At 49.0% G+C, this 21,837-nt stretch overlaps 1 protein-coding gene across 1 annotated transcript in view; it reads left to right on the top strand.

The window, feature by feature from the left end:
• DPYSL5 (dihydropyrimidinase like 5) overlaps positions 1-21,837 on the top strand; it is a 65,885-nt gene that overhangs the window by 7,236 nt on the left and 36,812 nt on the right. Inside the window, exon 2 of the mRNA XM_006767489.2 lies at positions 13,074-13,338. Within this exon, the coding sequence (XP_006767552.1) occupies positions 13,078-13,338 (261 nt within the window). The 5' untranslated portion in view covers positions 13,074-13,077. The remainder of the gene's footprint in view (positions 1-13,073; positions 13,339-21,837) is intronic.

Here is a 21,837-nt window from a genome sequence, read left to right as displayed (position 1 = left end):
TTTGAAGAGTTTCCAGTTTGGCATGTCATCATGAATAGTGCTATTGTGAGCATTCTAATACATGTCTTTTGGGGAACATATGTGTGTTTCCGTTGGGGATGTACTTAGAAATGAAATTGCTGGGTCAGGGGTACGCATATGTTGTGGTTTAGTAGACCATGCTAAATAGTAAGATTAATGGTGAATTTTTTAAAAATAAGATATTCTGAGTATGCCATGCTGTGATGAAATTAAGATTAATGGTGAATTTAAAAAAAAAAAAAAGATATTCTGAGTATGCCATGCTGTGATGAAACTATTTTTAGAAACCCTAAAGGCTGGTAGAATATGTGGCTTGATCAGAAAGATTGGTTTCAAACTCCTATTCTTCAGCAAAAAGTAGAATTTTAAGCACTGACTCCACGGTAGCTGAAATGAACATTTTTAAATGGTTGTGCTTCAGCCTTAGTCTTGCTATAGCAATTTCCTTCCTCCTGTTTCTTAAGGAAAAGATGAAAATCAGATTACAGTTGCAATCTGGGTCTAAAGATTACTCCAGGGATATTCTGTCAGCCTTGAACAAGATTAACAAGTGACTTTTATTCTGTTAACTATTTTGTATTTCTTATATTGGGTCAAATAGCAAATTTGAATTGAGTAAGTTCTGTGGCCTAAAAGAAGTCCTGAAAAGTATCAGGTTGGAATCACAAAATTCATATTTCTTAACTGAGCGTTCAAATTACAGCATATATTCCTTTTTGTGTGTGTGGCTTTCTGAAAAGAGGAAAATGCACATGATTTTTACAACTGGGTTATAATGGAAAAAAGCTCTGTAGCTACTGACAAACAATACAGATGAGGCACAAAAATACGCACAACCAACTTCCGAGTGTGGATATAAGGCAAACCCATCCCATCTCCATGGCTTCATTGTTGGCCCAGGAGAGATGGCGATAATGAAGACGGCTAGTGCAAGCCAAGGACAGGAATTGGGCCTGATTACAGGGTGCGGGGAGTGAAACCCCTGCCACCAGAGGAGCATGACAAGGCCGTCATGAATTCCTCGCGTGGCTGACTTGTCCTTCTGAGCCCACTTACAGCCCAAGTTGCTCCTGAGAAAGAGTTTTCTCCTGTCACCTGTCCTGCCATGCTTGGTATTGGTCCTCAAACAAGCAGGTGAGTGACACCAGATGTACCAGTATCATTGCTTTAAAACCTAGATTTACTGCTTGAATTGTGAGTCCCCTAAGCATTTTTATTATCTAGGACTTAATTCTACACTTTAAAATGTATAAATATGATCTGATATGTAATCAATTATAAAACCACCTATAGACCGTTTTCCTAATACAGCTAATGCGATTTTTGCTTTTTTCATCAAATTCTTGTCCATATGCTCACATAATTTTTACAGATCCACTCCCAGAAACAGCTCCAGGCTTTTGGCACCCCTCCTAAAGTGCTTGTAATTTCCTGAGTGATTGGAGTGAACCGAGTGTCTTTTCTTATTCATAATAAGCCCCTTTCAACCATACCTGAGTTTATGCTAATAAGGTCTCTCCAAGGATGGGAGCTGGTTGCCAAGGAAACCCACTTGGTGATTAGAGAGTTGAAACTTTTGGTCCCACTCCCTACCACCGGCCCCACCTCTGGGGAGAGGAAAGGCGCTGGAGATTGAATAAGTCACTAGTGGCCAATGATTCAGTTATGCCCATGTAATGAGACCTCCATAAACACGCTAAGGAGTTTGGGGAGCTTCTAGGTTGGTGAGCACGTCCAGGTGCTGGGACGGTGGTGCACCCCGAGAGGGTGTAGTTCCAGGTCCCTTCCCCAGACTGTGCCCTATGCCTCCCTTCCATTTGGCTGTCCCTAAACTTTACCCAGTAATAGTCAGTGAAGTGTTTCCCTGAGCTTTGTGGGCTGTTTAGCAAATTATCAAATTCAAGGCAGGATTGTGGGAGCCTCTGATGTATAGTTGGTTGGTAGGAAGTAGAAGTGACAACCTAGGCACCTGCGGTGAGAGCGGTCCTGTGGGACAGAGCCGTTAGCTGGGAGGGTCTGCACTAACTCCAGCTGGTTGTGAGTGGACAAACAGTTTTCCTCTGGATAGTACCACAGGATGTCCAACCATTCCCCTTTGATGGGGATTAGTTTGTCTCTAGTTTTTGTTGTTGTTTTGCCCTACCAACCGTGCTACAGTGGCCCTCTCTGTACACGTTTCTTATGTTCTTATATTTTATTTCTACGGATGGAGTCCTAGGAGTGGAGTTGCTGACTCAGCGATCTTTCTAAAATTTTAATAGAAGTCTTTTCAGGCTGTTTTCCCAAACCATGTAATTCACATTCCCACCAGCATTGACCACCAATCACTCCCAACCTGCCAATGCCAACAGAGACCACAGCTGGCAGGGGACCCAGACGGGCATTTGGCAGAAAACGGGCAGGTAGAGCACGGCGGCAGGAGTGTGGGCACAGGGGGTGCGAGGAGGCGGTTGATGTCAGGAGAGTGTGCCAACGGGGGGAGGGGCCTCAGACCCAGATGGACAGGGAGACCTTGACTCCCTGGAGAAGGTGATAGGCAACAACAAGGAAGGGTGTGCCAACTGGAAGTGAGATCGAGAGCAGGCCCTTCACCTGATGGGGCTGGGGCACAGGGAGCCAGGTTGATGTGGAACCTGGCGTCTGACCCTCAGGAGCAGGGGAGTCGGAGCACAATAAGGGCTTGTCCATTGTCAGGTGTCCTGACCTGGAGTCTCCGTGTGTTGGAATCTAGTCTTCAGACCTGCCTTCAGGGATTGGTCTTTGGCCTGGGCTGGAGGTAGGGAGGAGGCTGCCAGGGGCTGGGAAGGAAGGGAATCTGGCCAACCCTTCTGGGAAGTGGAAGGGAACTAATTGTATTTATTAAGATAATTAGGTGTCTGCCATCAGCTCCAGCTCCACCTAGCAAGAGCAGGTGGAGACGAAATGCTGGCATCCCGCATGAATGAGAGGGGCAGGCAGCAGCCTCCCATCACTCCCCTCTCCTGTGTTCAAGAGACGGAGACGTACTCATCTCTTTTGTTGGCAGTTGGTCGGCAGGTGCTCCGCAACCCAGCAAGGGCTCCACGGAAAGGCTCATTCCCTCCTTTTATTTAAGTAAATGAAGGTATCTCCATTTTTTCAGACTTAACTCTCAGAAAAAGCCTTTGAACCCTAAACCATCAATTGCTCCATCTCTCCAGCTATTCATTCAAGGAAAGCTACAGCCAGATGGACCGAGTTAAAGGCTGTTCTGCTCTGAGTTTGCAGCCATCTGAGAAGATACCGTGTTGCCTGGGGCCCTGGTGGACAGAAGGGAGGAAGGGGGCCATCACTATTGCCGGCGCAGGTGGCCCTGTCACTTGCTCTCCTCGCAGAAGATGAGGTCCTTCGTGCTGGCTTGCTCCCAGGGTGGCGGTCGGGGGGTCTTCTGCTAAGGTGGGGGACACAGGAAGAGGAGCCGGGTGGAGACAGAGTGTGATGAGCTTAGTTTTCGATGTAATGAGTTTGAAGGGCCAGTGAGACATCAAAGGAGAGAGACCCAGCAGGCCATTAGACGTCCAGATCGATGGTGGCGATGTTAACTCGCTAGTGAACTGCCTGCCCTGGCACAGATTTTCTCTGCGTCTCCTCCACGGCTGCTGCCCCCGTGGCCAGGGCCATTGTCGATTCCACAGCTGGTTTATTAGAGAAATATTTTTACAATCGCACAGCCTGGAGAGATTGAGTCTTGCTGTGATTCTTTTTGAGACAACTGCAGTTAATCGTTTCGTGAATAACCTTCCCAGTGTTGCATACAAAAAGCTCATGTATGTTTCCGCGAGTTTTCATAGATATGTATGAACATGTGTAATTACAAAAGTGGGTACACATGCCATGAGCCCTTCCTGTAACCGACGTCCTTCACGTCTGTGTCATGGCTCGCCTGCCATGTAATGCTGAGACGTCCACATACACCTCTTCAGGGGCCGCACGGCCTTCTGCGACGTGGCTATGCCCTTGTTTATGTCAACAGGCCTCATCTTGACAGGCCTTAAGCTTGTTCTCGAACGATTTGCTCGTATAAACAATGCAACCAAATCCACACACAACACATTTTTGTGCAGTGGCCCGATTACTCCCTTAGGAGAAGCTCTTCGATGTGAACGCACATTTCCAGTTGTCATCTAGCTTTTCAGATATCCTTCTGGGAAGGTGCACCAGCTTCCGCTCCTGCTAATAGTGCAATGGCCTGCGTGCTTTTCTCACTTGTTCCCTTTTCTCTGTGCCGTTTTGATAGGAGAAAAAACATCATCTCCTTGTTTTCATTCGAGGTTCTGTAACCGTTAATAACGATGACCCTCTTTTCATTTGCGTCTTGGCCGTTTATGCCTCCCCACCCGAACTCTTTGGGGTGCCTGCTTGCATCCTATGCCTATTTTGTCTATTGAAATATTTATTTGCCTTTCTGTTAGGATTTATGCGTGCTCTTGCATATTACAGGTGTTAATCCCCGGTTCTATGTTGCAAACACGTCATACCCATTTTTATTTGTCTTTATTAAAAGCAGTCTGCGGTCTCTTTTGTTACATCACAGTTTTTCATTGTTATATAGTCATAGCTAAATCCATCACATCTTTTGTGATGTCCAGCTTTGGATTATGCTAAGAAAAGCTTATCCCACCCAGCATTTATAAACATATCTTTCTATGTTGTTTTTTTTAATACTTTATACTTTTTATTTTCCCCTAAAAGGCAAACCTAATGAGGTCGTTTCTCTGCTTGCCATGCCAGCAGCCTTCCATCCGCACTCAGCAGCTAGCCCCCTCTCTCAGCACGTCCCCCCGGGCTTCCCACCCTCGTACAACAAATGTACCAATGCTGACTGCCGAGCGAGATCACGCTGCCGGCTTCTGTCTAGAATGCCTCGTCGGGTTTCTCCCCCGCCCCCTGGTGAACTCCTAATCAGCCCTCAAGACTCATTCACCGCACAGGCACTCCCTCTGAAAAGCAGTCCTCCGTCACAGAGATCAGTGCTTCCCGCTCCTCCTGGTTCCCACTCTCTCCACTCACATTGAAATCGTTGTCTACGTATTTCTTTCCACTTCAAGCTTGTGAGTTCCTGGGGACTGGTGCCGCTTCTGGCACGTAGTGTAGCGCCGTAGTGTAGTAGGAGCCAAGCCTGCCTCTGTGATCTGTTTGCATCTTAGCAGGCTCACTGTGCTGAAGTGTAGAGGCCTGGAGACCAGTTAGAAGTACCTAGGTAGTAGGGGTGTTGTCGTTCAGGTAGAAGGTAAGGGTCTGAACGGGGGCTTTGATAAGAAACAGATTTAGCAGGTAGAATGGACAGTGCTTGAGTATTTGGTTTGCAAAGTCTCATAAATCTTCAACACACGAATAAGTCAATTGTTAGCCCATGGGCATGTCCGGACCTTCTGATTCTGATGTTACTGGTGTTTAGAATTACCCCTGCTTCTGTGTCTTTCCATAAAGCTGTGTGACCTGGGGCAGTCATCACCTCCATCCATCAAGGGGAAAGAGCACATCACCTCCAAGGGCAACTGTGCGGTGGTTTCGATCGAATGCCGTGTGTTAAGAGCCTTCACGGCCCCCGGCACTCGGGAAGTGCTCTCTGGTCACCTCCTGACCTTGGGGGACTGGGTCAGTTACCAGCTTCTGGCTGATCTAAAGGATTCCTGGAGAGAGAAGCTGAAGTCGTTTTTGTGACTGGGTTTCCACAGACCACAGGCGCCCTGACAGCTGGTGTCCATCTGTCCACACCAGTCTGCGCTCTGTCCCGTTTGTCCACGCTGCCATGCTTACGTCGTCCCCAGTCCCTTTCCTTCCCTCCGGAGAAGCTCCAGCGTTCGGGCCTTTCCCAGCTCTGCCCCTGCCTTTCCTAGTCTGTGGCACCTTCTACTCAACCCACGACCACCGCGTGCCTGGGTGACCACAGTCTCTGCTCCCCCGGCCTGCCATCACCCTGGGCCGGGTAGAGAAGCAGGAAGACCGGCCCCCAAACCATGTCTCATCCCCCAGACATACTCAGCATCTCGCGCTCTGGATTCTCCAGGCTGCCCTGTGCCTCAGGCCTCACTCAGAAGCCTGCGTCTCTCTTTTTTTTTTTTTTTTTAATAACTTTTATTTTTCCATTGATTTTTAGAGAGAGTGGAGGGGAGAGACAAGAGAGAAACATTGATTGGTTGCCTCAAGCCTGCATCCGAGGTACATGCCCTTGACCAGAATCGAGCCCCGGACCCTTCAGTCCCTGGACCAAGGCTCTATCCACTGAGCCAAACCGGCTGGGACAGAAGCCTGCGCCCCATACCCAGTCCTCCTTGACTTCACACCCTGGCTCTCCAAGCTGCTTCCTCATCTGTCTAACCTCTCGGCCCCAAGGCCATTTGTATATATAATTAGTCGCTTGCCATCCCCAACCCACACTTGCTCATGTCTGCCTCTTGTCCTCTTGTCCTCCCAGAGAATGCCTGCTCTGTTCTCCTGCCCCAGGCTCTGCACCAAACACCCTCCCGACCAGCACAGAACCCTTGAGATGCATTCCTTCCCATCACCAAGAGCCCATGACACAGAGTGCTTTCACACCACTGTCTCATCCGATCAGCCCTCCTTCCCTCAACCAGCCTGTGCGGAGTCCCCTCTGAGGGCCGAGCCCCTGGAAGGGAGAAACGAGGCTTAGGCCCTGCTCTCAGGGGTTCCCGTCGAGGGTGTGAATCCCAACCACAGTCTCCTCAGCCACAGAGCGGGGACACCAATGGCTAATTACCTCTAAGGTTGTTGTAAGATGGACATGACGTGTGGGAGCCAGAGACACAGAGTTCAGCACCAAGGGTCTGCTGATGCTGCCCACGTTGCATGGGGCGGTTACCGATGTGCCCACAGTCACACAGCTAGCGGGGCAGAGCCAAGCTTGGTGCTAGAGGCCCTGGCCTACCCGTCACCCACCCCATTTCCTCCTCAGAGTCCCCCTGCATCTTTGGTGTTCCCACCCCCTCCCGGTCCCTGCTCTCTAAAACGGGCCTCTGAAATGCGGACACCAGCAGGCAAGTGGCATCGCCGCCCCATTGGAGGGCGGTTGGTCATCTTCACCCATCGTCCTTCTTAAGTCTCCTTTGAGTGCCCACTTGGCCCCTGGGCACAGTGCTTCCTGCGTGAGCCGGGCTGTCTTGCCTGAGTGAGTTTGTCTCCGGCAAGGGAATGATCGAGCCCGCAGTGGCTCACCGCCTTGCGCCCGTCTCTTCAAAACTGGGTTCCATTTCTCTTGAATTTCCACAAGCACTGATGCGATGGCTTCTCAGGCTCCAGGAATTTGGGTTGGGGTAAAAATGCCTGTTTGTCTCCGTGGTGGAGCTGCGTCGGTCGGCCTGTGAGGAGACAGCTGGCAGAAGCAGGCACAGACGGGGGTTGTCACTGATTGGGCAGAAGCGTCGCTGTGTAAAGTCCGTGACGAGTAAAAGCATTACATTTGGGAGAGAGAGCTAGGAGCACATTTTAAGTATAAGAGGGACTACCCAGTACCTCTGCAGGCGTCTGTCATCACAGAGGAAAAAGCCTGCGCCCTTCTGAAATCTGTTTCAATCAAAATAAGGAAAAGACGGGTTTGCCCTGCAGCCCAGTCCTTTCAGGAAATCTCCCAGAAGGTGGCAGATGAAGGCAAGACTTCTTAAGCAGAAGAGGGGCAAGTTCTCATCTTAATTCAATTTTTTTTCAAACAATATAAATGTATGTACGTGGCTGTAAATGGCCGTCTTCATTTTTCATTATAAAATCAATATAATCTCCTATAGAAAGTTTGAAAAAATTAGAGGGGGGAATTACCTATGATCCCATAACACAAACGCTATTGTTTCCATGCGTGTTTTTTGTGTCCATATTTTTACATGGTTGTCGTAATACTTGACATGTCCTTTTTGTTTGCCGGTATGCAGTTGTTTGTTTTTGTAATTTGGCCAGGCTGCCCCTGACTTTTCTATCCTATGGCGACTTCTAATGAACCCACTACCACCTCGTCTGGGTTACCTCAGTCTCCACTCCCCCAGCCTGCCATCAGCCTGGGCCAGGCACAGAAGCGGGAAGACCAGCCCCCAATTCATGTCTCATCCCCCGGCTCTGGATCCTCTAGACCAGCGGTTCTCAACCTGTGGGTCGCGACCCCTTGGGCGGTCGAACGACCCTTTCACAGGGGTCGCCTAAGACCCTCCTGCATATCAGATATTTACATGACGATTCATCACAGTAGCAACATTACAGTGATGAAGTAGCAACGAAAATCATTTTATAGTTGGGTCACAACATGAGGAACCGTATTTAAAGGGCCAGAAGGTTGAGAACCAGTGCTCTAGAGAGACACAGAAAATATATATGTAGAGTTTAAAGCATAATTTAAAGCAAAAACCTGTGTAATCCCCCCTCCCAGGTAGACTAGATAGAGTAGATGCAGCGTTTAAACAGCTTCCTGGGCAGGCACCCCTCTCTAAACTCAGCCGCCCCTCCCCCATAACCATATCCTGACTTCTCTCCTAGTAATTTCCTTGGTTTTGATGGAACCCAGTTTTTCTTCATGGCTCTACCACTCTCTGCCTAAACACTATAATCCATTTTGCCTGATTTCAAATGTTAGATGAATGGACTCATACCGTATTTACGATTTGGTGGCTTCCTTCTTTCCCTCAATTGGTTGCCAGATGCTGGTGGTGGCTGTAGTTCATACTCATTTTCAGTTCACAAGAAAAGAAACGTAGTCTTATTTTCCCGCTCAATTTCTTCCCCAAATCTGGACTTTATGGGGTAGCCCAGGTTTGTGATACTCTCATAACTAGGAAAACTCATTCTCTCCCCTTTTTGTGACTTTCCCTGCCCCACATCTGAGGATGTAGGTCTCAGACTAGGAGGGCCCTTGCCCTCCACTCCGGCAGTGGGTGCCGGCCGCTCTGCCCTTTGGCCGTGGTTCTAGGAAACAGCCCCCTGGGCCACTGGAGGCCCTTGATCCACAGCTGCCACCCTGGCCAGGGCGGCGATGGAATTCCTTCTGGGGCCTGGAGACAGCTGGTGGGAGCGTGGAGAGCACAGCAGGCAGAGGAATCCGCCGGGGGTCAGCCGGGGCGGGTGGGTGATGGGGACCCCCTTGGTCACGAAAGGCCTGGTGTTCTCTGGCTCAGGCTTCAGTCAGGAGCCAGGAATTCTCGTCTCTGGTGTGTGCACACCCGCCTCTGCCCGGCTCCAGGGCCCGGGCAAGAGGGGTGAGCCCTCAGTTACTGCTGTTCGCCCGTGCTCGGCCTCCCTGAGCCGCAAACGGAGAGGCTCCTGACCGCAGTGGTGGAGCGGGCACCTAAACGGAGCTAGTTTGCTGCTTCAGTGCGGGTGTGGGCTGTGTCACCACGAAGAGCAGCCTCGCACACACCCTCCGCTCTGCCCTCTGACAACTGCCCTGTCTGTCCTCGCTAATCTGGTTGAACAAGTGGTCTGCGCTCCGCTTCTTGCCACCCTCTCCTGGCTAATCCTTTGGAATCTCGCCTTTGCCCCCAGCGCACTGATGGTGTTTGCTCGCTAAACCCAGCCACACTGGGCCGGGCCAGGGAATCTGAAGCCCCGGATTAAAACCTCTTACTTGATCTTAGCCTGTTAAGGACTCCCACGCCCCCTCTCCCCGACCCCACGTCCCAGTTGCCATTAGGATCGGCTTCAATGCCACGGGTCCTTCAGTCACAGGGCAGGTGCGTAGCTCTTGTCTCCCATGTTCCTTGATATCACAGTGTCGGTTTGTAAAGTCACACATTTTTCTGTGGATGCTACCAAAAAAATAAACGTGAGTCTTAAGCCAATGCCTTAAACCAGTCCCTGTCAGATTAATTTTAAGTCTTTATGTGCAAGAAGTGTCATCTCTGCACCACGCTGGCCCCATGTGTCTGTGCCGAACCCCGAGCCCGGTGTCCTCCGGCTGAGCGGCTGGAGGACAGACTGTGCCGGCTCCGCTCGTCTCGCACCTCCCGGCAGGCACAGGGGAGCTGAGGAAGGTGATGACAGACGCAGGCGACTCCAACACCCAGTGCTGGGGTTGTCATTTCCTTGGCAGGGCTACACCCGGGCGCCTTCCAGGAGTGAGAGGTGTGTGCGTTTCATGAATGAGAAGCAGCAGCAGCAGTAACCTTGACCCCCCTCAGCGGGATGCCCCCGGTGCCGTTATGCATCCAAACTGCTCCACGGCCGTGAGAAGGGCAGGAGGGTGGCGGTGCGGGAAATTTCCTGTTAACCAGCAGGACAGTTATTGGATGGCAGGTAGCAATAATGGCTACTATTTTAAACATGCAGAGGCTCTCTCGTGAAAGACTGCATTCCCAGGTTATAGTGTTACTCCCCCGACCCACACCTAGGAGTCCCCATTTCCCCAGCTTGCACATCACCAGCTTATCACCGATTTGGGAGCATAAGGAACCCAGGCCACAGAATGAGGAAATTGGGGAAAACAAAACGTGTACAGTTGGATAACTCTGGCCTATCCAATGTACCCGCCATCTTGCTATGGAAGACATCACTGTTTCCCTGAATAAACTGTAACATTTTTAAGACCCTTATATTCGCAGCATAACATCACCCATAACACCATCCTAGATTGGTTCCCTTCGATTCAAGGTCACTGTCAGTGAAGTCCAACAGCCCAAAGGGTGGACTGGATGAAGCTATGCGGCTCTGGAATTCCACATCTCTGATTTATTTTTCCTAATAGCACTTAACTATCTGGCATATTTTCCATTTTTGCCTGGGAGGACAGACATGTGGTTTGAATGCTTTCATTTGCATAGACAAAATAGCTGGATGATCAACGTTTTTGGTTAAACAAATAGGAATGTGCAATATAGCCAGAAGTCTTTAAAGGAGGTAGCATTTCTTTTAGGACCCAGTTGTTACTTCATGATGATTTGATTATAATGTTCATTTCTGTCTAATGTGGTATCTCAGGCAGTTTGAGCTGCCCTAATAATACCACAGACTCTGTGGCTTAAACAACAGAAACTCATTCCTCACAGTCCTGAAGGCTGGACCATCCAAGATCAAGGCGCCCGCTAATTTAGTTCCTGGTGAGAACTTCCTTGCTTGCAGTCATATGCTCTCTGTGTCCTCATATGGTAGAGAGAGAGAGAGAGAGAGAGAGAGAGAGAGAGAGAAAGGGAGAGAGAGAGAGAGAGATCTCATGTTTCTTCTTACAAGGGCACTAATCCCACTTATGAGGGCCCACCCTCATGACCTAAGTACCTCTCAGAGATCCCATCTTCAAATATCATCACAATGGGATTAGGGCTCTAACGTATGGATGTGAGAGGGACATAAACATTTAGTCCATAGCATGAAGCTAGCCAGTGGGCCAGATATGGGCTCACTGCCTACATTGCATTTTAGAGTAAAATGGGTGACTTGAAGCATCATAAATGAGTAAAACTGACCCTCTCTAGACCGTGACCACTGACTAGAATATTCTCTGAATATGCTGTCCCAACCAGAGCAGAGGGAAAGATAGCCATAGCCAGTGGCTTGTGCGGTGGGGTGGGGGACTCCTAAGAGGTCCAAGGTGCCTCCCCACCCACCTCGCTCTGTTATGTTTACACACTTGGACACAGACACTCTGTGGGAAAAGATGCCAGTAACAACTTTCCTTTGTTTGGTTTAGAAAAGACTAGCAGAGAAAGGTGTAGGAATGAAGCACTAATGAGGTTACTCGGGAGGTAAGAAGCATAGTGAATGTCAACCGTCAACAGCAAGGGGGCTTAAACAGCAAATTTACTTTCTCACAGTTCTGAAGGCTGGACGTCTGGGTCAGGGTGCCGGAATGGTGGATTCTAGTGAGGACTCTTCCCGGCTGATAGACGGCCATCTTCTCTCTGTGGCCTTCTGTGCATGTGCATGGTGCGCAGAAGTGTGGGGGGGGGGGGGGAGCATTCTAATGTCTCTTCTTATGAGGACACTAATCCAGTTCCATCAGGGCCCCACCCTTATGACCTTAATTAACCTTAAAAACTTCCTTAGAGGCTCCAGCTCCAAATACAGCCACACTGGAAATTTGGGAGAACATAAGCATTCAGTCCACAATAACTCTGAAGACAACAGTCTGGTTCTCAATCCTTACTCCTGTTACAAACTAAGTGTGTGGCTTTGAGGAAATTCTCTAGCTTTAAAAAATATGGATTCTGGGGACCCAGTCTGGATCAAATAAATTTGAATTTCTGGGGGTGGGGCTTGAGCATAGGTACTTTTCAAAAGCCCCTTAGATGAGCTTCTCAGTGTGCAACCAGCTGAGTAGTGGAGTTTTTGAGGCAAATACAGGAGGGCGAACTGAAGCAGAACCCGTCTGAAGAATGATGTGAATGAAACAGCTGTGTGGCTTGGAGAATTTGGCTCTCTGATATCTTCATGTGGCGTCCTGGGCACATTCTCCGTACAAGACATCTGGGTTTGACTCAGCTACTTCTAACCGTAAATTCCTTACTTAGCAGTTTTAGCCTTCTCACCTGTAAAACGGTTTTCTCTGGAATAAAATGAGATGGTAGATGTGAAGAGGCTCTAGACCAGGGGTGGGCAAACTTTTTGACTCGAGGGCCACAATGGGTTCTTAAACTGGACCGGAGGGCCGGAACAAAAGCATGGATGGAGTGTTTGTGTGAACTAATATAAATTCAGAGTAAACATCATTACATAAAAGGGTACGGTCTTTTCTTTTTTTAGTTTTATTCATTTCAAACGGGCCGGATCCAGCCCGCGGGCTGTAGTTTGCCCACGGCTGCTCTAGAACCTGCATGCATTTCAGGAAGGTAAACACTGAGGCTTCTTTGGGCCCGACTTCACGCTGACTGCCACCTGTGCTGTGATTCCCAGTAAGTCCCGCTGTGAGGTCAGTGACCCCATCTGTAGGACCATAGAATCTATTGGCTATAGGACCAATGTCCGCCGGCCGTGGAGACACTTCCTCCTCATCCCCACTCACTTAACTCTGCCCATTGCCTTTGAGCTCCAATGGGGAGGGACGGGACCTTGGTGACAGTGAAAGGGGACTTTGACCTTGACCAGTGTCCCCCTCTCCTCTTCCATAGGAACATGCTTGCCAATTCAGCCAGCGTGCGGATTCTCATCAAGGGAGGCAAGGTGGTGAATGATGACTGCACCCACGAGGCCGATGTCTACATTGAGAACGGCATCATCCAGCAGGTGGGCCGGGAGCTCATGATCCCCGGCGGGGCCAAGGTGATCGATGCCACTGGGAAACTGGTGATCCCCGGAGGCATCGACACCAGCACCCACTTCCACCAGACCTTCATGAACGCCACGTGCGTGGATGACTTCTACCACGGGACCAAGGTAATGCTCCTCTTCGCCGAAAGTGCCCTCTGCTTTGGCGTCTTCTCTTTCTGGGGCTACTCCTGACTAATCACAGGTGGACCAGGTGCTCCCACTGTATCGCGAGAGGAGACGAGTGCTCTCGCGGGAGCCACTGTGGCAACTAAAATGAAGTGTAGACGTCAATGATTTTTAGTATATTTACCGTAAGTTGGTTTTGACTATTTGTGAAAATGAAATCAGGCGGTGTGTACCCTTGTGTTGGCTTCTTTTGCTCGACGTTATTTTTGTGGAATTCACCCGTGTTGTTGTGCATCGTTTACTTTCATTACTTTATAGTATCCCACTGTACGATAGACCACATATCGCACTTACCCATGCTGCTCTCAGTGGGCACTTGGGTAGTTGCTAGTTTGAGGCGATTACCAACATGGTTGCCCTGAGCCTTCTCACCCCTGTCTTTTGGCAGACGTGTCCGCACTCATGTCTGTTGGGCATATTCCTAGGACGGGGATTGCTGGGTCCTAGGGTAACGTATGTTCGGCTTTTGCCAAATCATTTTCCAAACTGGTTGTAACAGTGGTACTCCCAGCAGTCATGTAAGAGAGATCCCAGTATTTACCATCAACAGAATGCTGATAACCAGACCGGTCCATGTCGGGGTCCATTCTGTAGTATGCTCGGGCCTTGCACCAAAAATTATAGCTTCCTGGTTACTTTCCCCACCTGGGAGACCTTTAGTCCAGGGCCGGATGCCACACCGTCACTACTCTGTTTCCTAGCCTCTCGGAAGGCAGGCTGGCCTTTGTCTGATCTTTACCCTGTCATCTGCCAGGCTCATTAGCCAGGAGTGACAGCTTTTCCCCTGAGAGCCTTTAGCTCTTTCGAGCCTGTGAAGACCTCTGCACATGCATCTCTGTGCAAGGTGGTGGGTCGCTCTTGATCTTTTCCAGGCCTCTCATCCATGGGAGCCGCTGCCTCTGGAAATCACATAAAAGCCCCTGCGTGATTCAAGGCCCCAGCTCTCCCATTCCTGCAGGCTCGGGCTGCCTCAGGCACCCCCTCTATGCCAGGCCCTAGTGGTGGGGAATTTAAGGCTCCATAGCCCCTGAGCCGCCCTGGCTGGTCGTGTCCCCTAACAGACCCTTTGGTTCTATCCGCCCCCTAAACAAGGTTGCGCCTTGTCCTTGTCCCTCAGCTCATATTGAGAAAGGCAGTCCTCCCTGGACCCCTGGACCCCTTCAGGAGACCCTTTCCAGAGTCCTGCCTGTGTGGCCTCCCATCCTCCCAAGAACTGGCTTCCTGTCCCATTTCCCCTCCCTCCCAGGATTTCCCCTCCACAGTGGTGCTCCTACCATTGGATATGTTGGCTTCCTCTTTCCTCTAGTTCCTGACCATCTCCTGGGGAGAGAAAGTGCTCTCCTGTTGCAGGCTGCTCCCGGGAATGTGTGGATTTAATTATTCACGCGGCCTGTGGCTTTTGCACAGTCTGCACCCTCATCCATTGCCACTGACCTACTTCGTGCCTTCTAAGAAAGGCAGCAGTGGATTCACTTTAAGCACCTGGGTTTATAATGGAATAATAATCCCAAGGAAAAGCTCACCCGAGTGATTAGCCCAGAGAAAAAGAGAGATCAGGTTGCACCTTTTTGTTCTTGTCCGACAGATCGGTGGGGCCTTGAACTCCGCACCCCCTGTGCTCCTGCAGGCTTGTCAGTTTGGCCGCAGCAGCCAGGGCTGGGAAAACAAGACTGTGAGAGCCTGGCTTTTCTGAAAGCATCTGGGACTCCATTGTCCTGGGTCTGAAGGGATTTCTCCAGCGCGTCTTTAACAAACGCCCTGCCCGCCTTTGCCTCTGTCAGAGGCTGTGACAAGCTCTGCCTGGCTCCCCTGGCTCTGCGTCTCACGCTCACAGCTCGTCACTTGATCCTCCTCCCCACACCCCACACCCTCCCAACCTTTAGACCCCGCCTTCCCCAAGGCCAGTACCTGGGTTTCCAGACCACCAGGACCACCTGCTTGCTAATATTGCAGACTCCATCGAGGACAGAGGTTATCTCCTGTGGGGAGGCGAGGGAATGCGGGGAGGAGAGGACCAGGAACAGCAACTGGGTTAACAACGGTCTAGGATTCCAGGTGGCCATGGGGTCTTTTCTTCTTCTTCTTCCTGACTTATAAGTTATACTTATTCTTTCGTGTATATCTAATATTACACAATAAAGAATGTCAGTGCACCCCACCAGTGGCTCTCCCTGGCCAGGTGGGAATATCAAAATAAGCTTTTTAAACTGCTGGCACAACCCCTTCACTAAGATTGGGGGCGGGGGGTGAGGGGGGCGGGGAGCATGGACAATAGAATAAAAAGCTTCCTAGATGCCTTTTCTGCTCCTGCTCCTCCAAAAATAAATCAGTAACCGCTGTGTAGGCTAAGGATAGGGAACCTTCTTTCTGCCAAGGGCCATTTGGATATTTATAACATCATTCACGGGCCATACAAAATTAGCCTGCTATTTTTGGGCAACATTTAATTAACTCACCCCTAATGCCTTGGGCAGGCCCAGACTAAATGATTTTACCAAATGATTTCACAGGCCTTATATGGCCTGAGGGCCGGACGTTCCCCACCCCTGTCTAGGCCAATGGTTTTCAACCCTTGGCAGCAGATTATAAGTCAGAACTATTTGGGGGATTTTAATTTAAATAATACTAGTGTCCAGGCCCCACCCAGACCAATGGAAGCAATGTTTCTAGGTCTGCCTCTCCCCGTTGTATTTTTTAAAGCATCTTTGATGATTCTAACACTGGCAGGCACATTATGAAGGAACTTTCTCAGCTGTTTTGAATGGCATGTTGTCCTGGCTGTTACTTCTGTCACCTAACTGACCCTCACCTTACGTGCCAGGGCTGACCACTGAATCCCCTTTGAAAGCTGGGGCCTGCCTTGCCAGTCTTTTTTATTTCCTTCTCTCCTATTTACATGCCAGGGTCCCATCACGGGGCTCCCAAAACCCACCCTATACTTGCTAAGTTTCCTTAGCCCCGTGTTCTGCCCTCCTGTCCATGCCCCATAGAAACCATCAGGGAGAGAGGAGTTGGCCGTGGTAGAGGTGTCATCAAACGGAAGTCCGGCTGGGTGCCTCCCTCTTCTTTGATGGCCCAGAGATTCCCTCCTGTCTGTGCCAGAGCCATCTGGCCCCAGAGACAGCCTCCCCTAACTCAGAATCAGTAGCAGCAGGACATCTATTCTGGTAGTCAACCTAAAATGGAAGCCAAATGCTAACCAGAGGGTGTTTGGCCAGCGTGGGATCTGCCCAGGGAATGTTCAATGGCTCAAGGAAGCTAGGATGGCCTGCCACATCCCAGCCGCCGGGGAGGGTCCTGACACTCCTCCTCCCCCTGCGGAGGAGTCCTGAGTAGGATAGGCTAGGACAGTGGTCAGCAAACTGTGGCTCGCGAGCCACATGCGGCTCTTTGGTCCCTTGAGTGTGGCTCTTCCACAAAATACCATGTGCAGGTGTGCACGTACAGAGTAATTGAAACTTCGTGGCCCATGCGCAGAAGTCGGTTTTCGGAAAGGAGATAGACGAAACAAGTATACAAGACGAGTGTGGATGGGAGAGTTGGAAGGGGTCGACCTCAGCGAATGTACCTCAATCAGATTGAGGACGTTTTTAGTAAAGGCCAGCTTAGGAGTGCCCTAATTAAGTTAATAACAATATACCTACCTATATAGTTTAAGTTTAAAAAACTTGGCTCTCAAAAGAAATTTCAGTCTTTGCACTGTTGATATTTGGCTCTGTTGACTAATGAGTTTGCCGACCACTGGGCTAGGACATAAATGAATTCCCTCTGGTGCCCCACCTGCCAACATCCTTACCAAGGCCCCATTTATCCCTTGGGCAGGCTGTGTGCTGTTTGCCTTTGAAATTTGCTCTCTTGGAATTAAGTCTTTAAGGCTTCTCACTACCTTATTGTAGCTTGACTCCAGTGTTCTGTCCGTTTTTGTTTAATTCTGGCTTAAAATGTCTTGAGTCTTTTATAAAGCTCTGTAATAACATTTCTTGCCCGGCCGGTGTGGCTCAACCCAGGAACCAGGAGGTCACAGTTCAATTCCCGGTCAGGGCATATGCCCAGGTTGTGGGCTCGATCCCCAGTAGGGGGTATGCAGGAGGCAGCGGATCAGCGATTCTCTCTCATCACTGATGTTTCTCTCTCTCTCTCTCCCTGTCCCCTCCTCTCTCTGAAATCAATACAATGACATTTCCTAGCTTATTGGATCCAGACTCATCTGATCTTGCTCATTAATTGATGTTCCCCAGTTCATGCGTGTCTGCAAAAAGCTGGAAGGGACCTTAGAAATCTAGTCCCGCCCTCTCCTTGATGGATTGATAGGAGGATGAATGAGTTGCCCCAAATCCCAGAGGTAATTGGACCAGAATGCAAGTTTCTCAGTCTGAGGCCCTTTTCACTACGCCACTCAGGCGTTCCTGAAACCCCAGAGCCGGACAGACACCCCTTCCAGACAGTCTGTGACTTCTTGATGGGCTTCATGCCAATAGCTGCCTTGGCTCTGTGGCTCTGAACATGCCTGGGCCAGAGGAGGGCATCCCGGGGCGGGCATACCTCAGGCAGGCAGTGGAGTGAGTTCCCCTCCAGGCAGCGCTTTACAAAACACCTCTCCTCCCTGGAGAGTAACGTCGATGTCAGTGCCTTCGAGCTGACAGCTTTTACCATTTACAAATGAATGGTTGCTCTGAGGATTAATGAAGTGATGCAGGAAAAACACTTCGCACAGCGCCTGGCACAGAGGACTAGTATGCATGCGATAAACCTCGGTCCCCAGGCCATCTCTCTGTCTCCCAGTCTCTTAGGTTGTTTGATCCACCCACTCTGACTTTACAGCGAAATTATTCGCTGCCCATCTAGTGCCCGTGATGCCTGTGGCCCTGGGCCAGCTGCTGCCACACGGTGCCCACTCTGCCTGCTGACCTGCCGCCCTTCTGGCCTGGCTGTGCCGGTTGGGATCAGCAAAGCTGGCTCCTCTCTCTGTCTTCTGAGTCACCCACAGTCGCACTAGAACCCCAGGAGTGCTTCATGAGGTGACTACCCTCCCCAGCCACCTGGAGGACATCCCTTCTCCTACCTCTTCAGCTGGCAGGCACCTCATACCTGACAGGGGATGTGTTAATTTTCTACTATCTTCTAACAAACTACCACAAATTTAGCCATTTAAAACAATACCCACTTAGGAGCTCACAGTTCCGGGTCTGAAGTCTGGTCCTGGGGGGACTGGCTTCTCTGCTCGGGGCCTCACAAGGGTATTCTAGTAATTAAGCTGTCAGATGGGCTGTGTTCCCATCTGGAGCTCAGGGTCCTCTGCTACGTTCATGAAGTTGTAGCAGGACTCAGTTTCTTGCAGTTCAAGGACTCAAGTCCCCAATTCCTCCTTGCTGGCTATATCTGCTGAAGGCCCATCTCAGCTCCCAGAGGCCATCAGCATTGCCTGCCATATGGCCCCTCCATCCTCAAATCCACGCTCTGAAGGTTGCCAGTTCAAATCCAGGTCAGGGCACATGCCCAAATTGCTGGCTTGATCCCTAGTGGGGGGCTTGCAGAAGTCAGGTGATCACTGTTCCGCTCTCACATTGATGTTTCTGTCTCTCTCCGTCTCCCTTCCTCTCTCTCTAAAAATCAATAATAATCGTTTTAAAAAACCTTTTTAAAGATTCCACATTTACTTTTCTTTTTTCACCAAAAGTCACCTTGGCCACCCTTTACTTCACAGCTTTCTGTGCCTCCTCTGGTGTCCCTGCCTGAGAACCTGCAATGGCTCCCTGTTGACTAAGACATCAAGTTTGGTTCTGGATCTGCACCCTGGGCACCTCCCGACCCCACCTTGTGTTCCCATCTATTCCTCATTCCCAGCTGCTCCCCAGCATGTGCCCATCCATCAGGAAGGCGGTTTTCTCAGCCCCTTCCCTCATGAACATCCATGCTCCCTCCTGCCATCCCCCCACCCATCCACAGAACCCCTCCTTCCAGGCCTAACCCACTCATGCCACACTCTTCCTCCAGCTCATTCAGATCCAGATTCTCCTTTCTTCTCACCAACTGAAATAATTTGTCATCCTGGGGCTTTCAAATTGTGTCCTGTATAAAGTTCTTCTCAGCTAGATTGAAGACTCTTTAAAGCTTAAGGGGTAAAGACCATAGCTTATGTTTAACTCATGGCTCGCCACAGAGCTCTAAACATATAATAGACATTCAAGAAATAGATGAACGTCAGCATAGCATGGTAGCTGTGAACACAAAAGGGAGAATTTCATCCCCACATTTACTAGCTGTGTGATTTGGGTAAGTTCACATCTCTGTCCCTCAATTTCCTTCTCTGAAAAATGGAGATTACGTTAGTATTTTGTGAATATGAGTGACTATTTGTAAAGAACTTAAAATAGTCTTGGGCGCTTCCTAAGCACAATATGAGTGTTAAGTAAATAAATAGATAATGCCGATTGAGGACCAACTCCTGGAAAATCCATTTGTATAGTTTCCTCATGAGTATGTATTAAACTGTTAAGTATCAAATAGAAACCAAAAAAATTGGATTCCATTTCACTTTTTAAAAAAATATGTTTTATTGATTCTTTCAGAGAAAGAACAAGGGAGATGGAGAGAGAGAGAAACATTGATCAGCTGCCTCCCCCAATGGGGCTCAAACCTGCAACCCAGGCTTGCATGGGACAACACCCAACCAACTGAGCCACACCAGCCCAGGCTCCATTTCAATGCTTAGGGTTGACTGTGTGTTTTAAATTTCAAATGGAATCTAATCGCAATGATGATGAATTCTAGTTAAGTGTCTCTCACTCTCTTGTAAGCAGAAATAGCCAGTCGTAAACTCTGCAGGCATCAGGGGCTATTTAAAGATACCCTGCTTCAAATCAGTTATCTTGCTTAACAAGACTTGCTGGCACCTTTCCTTCTACATCTACATTAATTGGCAGGCCAAAATGTAGGCCAGGCTGACCCTTCTTAGAACAAATGGGAGAGAGGAGATCTATCCTTTCTTACAGAGTTTTCACATCTAGTATTGGAAAAAAATCTCCTGTTGTAAGTTCCTTGATCCTTACAATAAAGAGTGTTTGCAAAGAACTTATCTACATAGAGATGGTTATGTTTTAAAACCTTTGGCTCAAAATAGAAATAAACTCACCCTCTGAGACAGACCCCAAGCATCTTGGAAACCTTTCATAGTTCATACAAGGGGTTTTGCTTTTATACCCTCCTCCGTTAGGGTTTAAAAAAAGAAAAAAGGGAGAAGGGAAACACATTACGTACTGGATGTTTGCTTCAGTGATGCTTATAGTACATGAATTATATATTTTTTTCCTTTTTTTTTCTTAAAGCTTGCACATTTTTTTCATATTTCAAGAAATATTTGAATATGGCCTTAGAGAAAGCTTCAAAAGTCTCGGTTGGAAATATCTCTCCTCCCAGACCTCACTAAGGTTTTCCATATGCCTGTGCTAAAGGTAAGGGCCTTAGAATGGTTCACTGACAGGTGGGAATGACGGTAGACACCTTACCTTGTCCTCCTGGTGGTTCCTGCCTCCTGTTCCCTTAGGTTGTCAGGGCAGCCAACCGTTTTTCCTCCTTCTGATCCTTCTTTGTTTCTTGTTATTTAAAAACTAGGAGCTATAGGATTCTTAATTAATGATTATATGAAGATAAAACTGTGGGCCAGCTACAGTGAGAACTTTCTTATTAACCATTATCTGTCATACTACACACTCATTCACACACTTAGGCACTTTCACATACTCATAGTCCACACGTTCGCACACTCACCCTCACTGAGACTCAGAATTCTAGAGCTGGAAATACCATTAGAGGTGAATGAATCCAACCGCTAATCCATCAATAACTTTCCTATTTAGATTGAAACTCTCCACGGTATTCTAAATTAATATTTTAAAATAAAATTAAATTTGATATATGGTGGGAATTCTGTTCTTGGGAAGAGTATGTATAGAATGGAGGTCGTGATTAAGTAACCTAGGAAGCCAGCTTTTTATGTTTTCATTGTATTTATGTTGCCCGTGTTGCTCCCCCCCCCCCCCCCCCCAGCAACTTGATTAAGGTGTAATTGACTGCTCATTTTAGAAGTGTGTAGTTTGGTATGTTTTGGCATATGTATTCACTGGGAAGCATCACCATTAATATAATAAGCATATTCGTCGCCCCCGAAAGTTTCTCTGTGGCCCTTGTAATCCTTCCCCGCCCAGGTAGCCACTGATCTGTTTCCCTCCGTTAGGTCTCCGTTCTTCTCAGGGTCCTTGGTTACCGCCATGCCCGCGCTGCAGCTTCTCTTTTCTGGTTTGGTGCCCTGACCCTCACGAATCTACAGGCTTATGACGCTCCAGGGCTCATGTTTGGGAGAGCGCTCTGGCTTCCGATCTCCAAGCCCTAGACTCAGTGACCCATCAAAGGATGTTTTTCCTGCTGTGTGGGAAACGGAGC

This window comes from Myotis davidii, unplaced genomic scaffold (genome assembly GCF_000327345.1).
Source record: "Myotis davidii unplaced genomic scaffold, ASM32734v1 scaffold238, whole genome shotgun sequence".
Classification (NCBI taxonomy): Eukaryota; Metazoa; Chordata; class Mammalia; order Chiroptera; family Vespertilionidae; genus Myotis; species Myotis davidii.
This window is presented reverse-complemented; position numbering and strand designations above follow the sequence as displayed.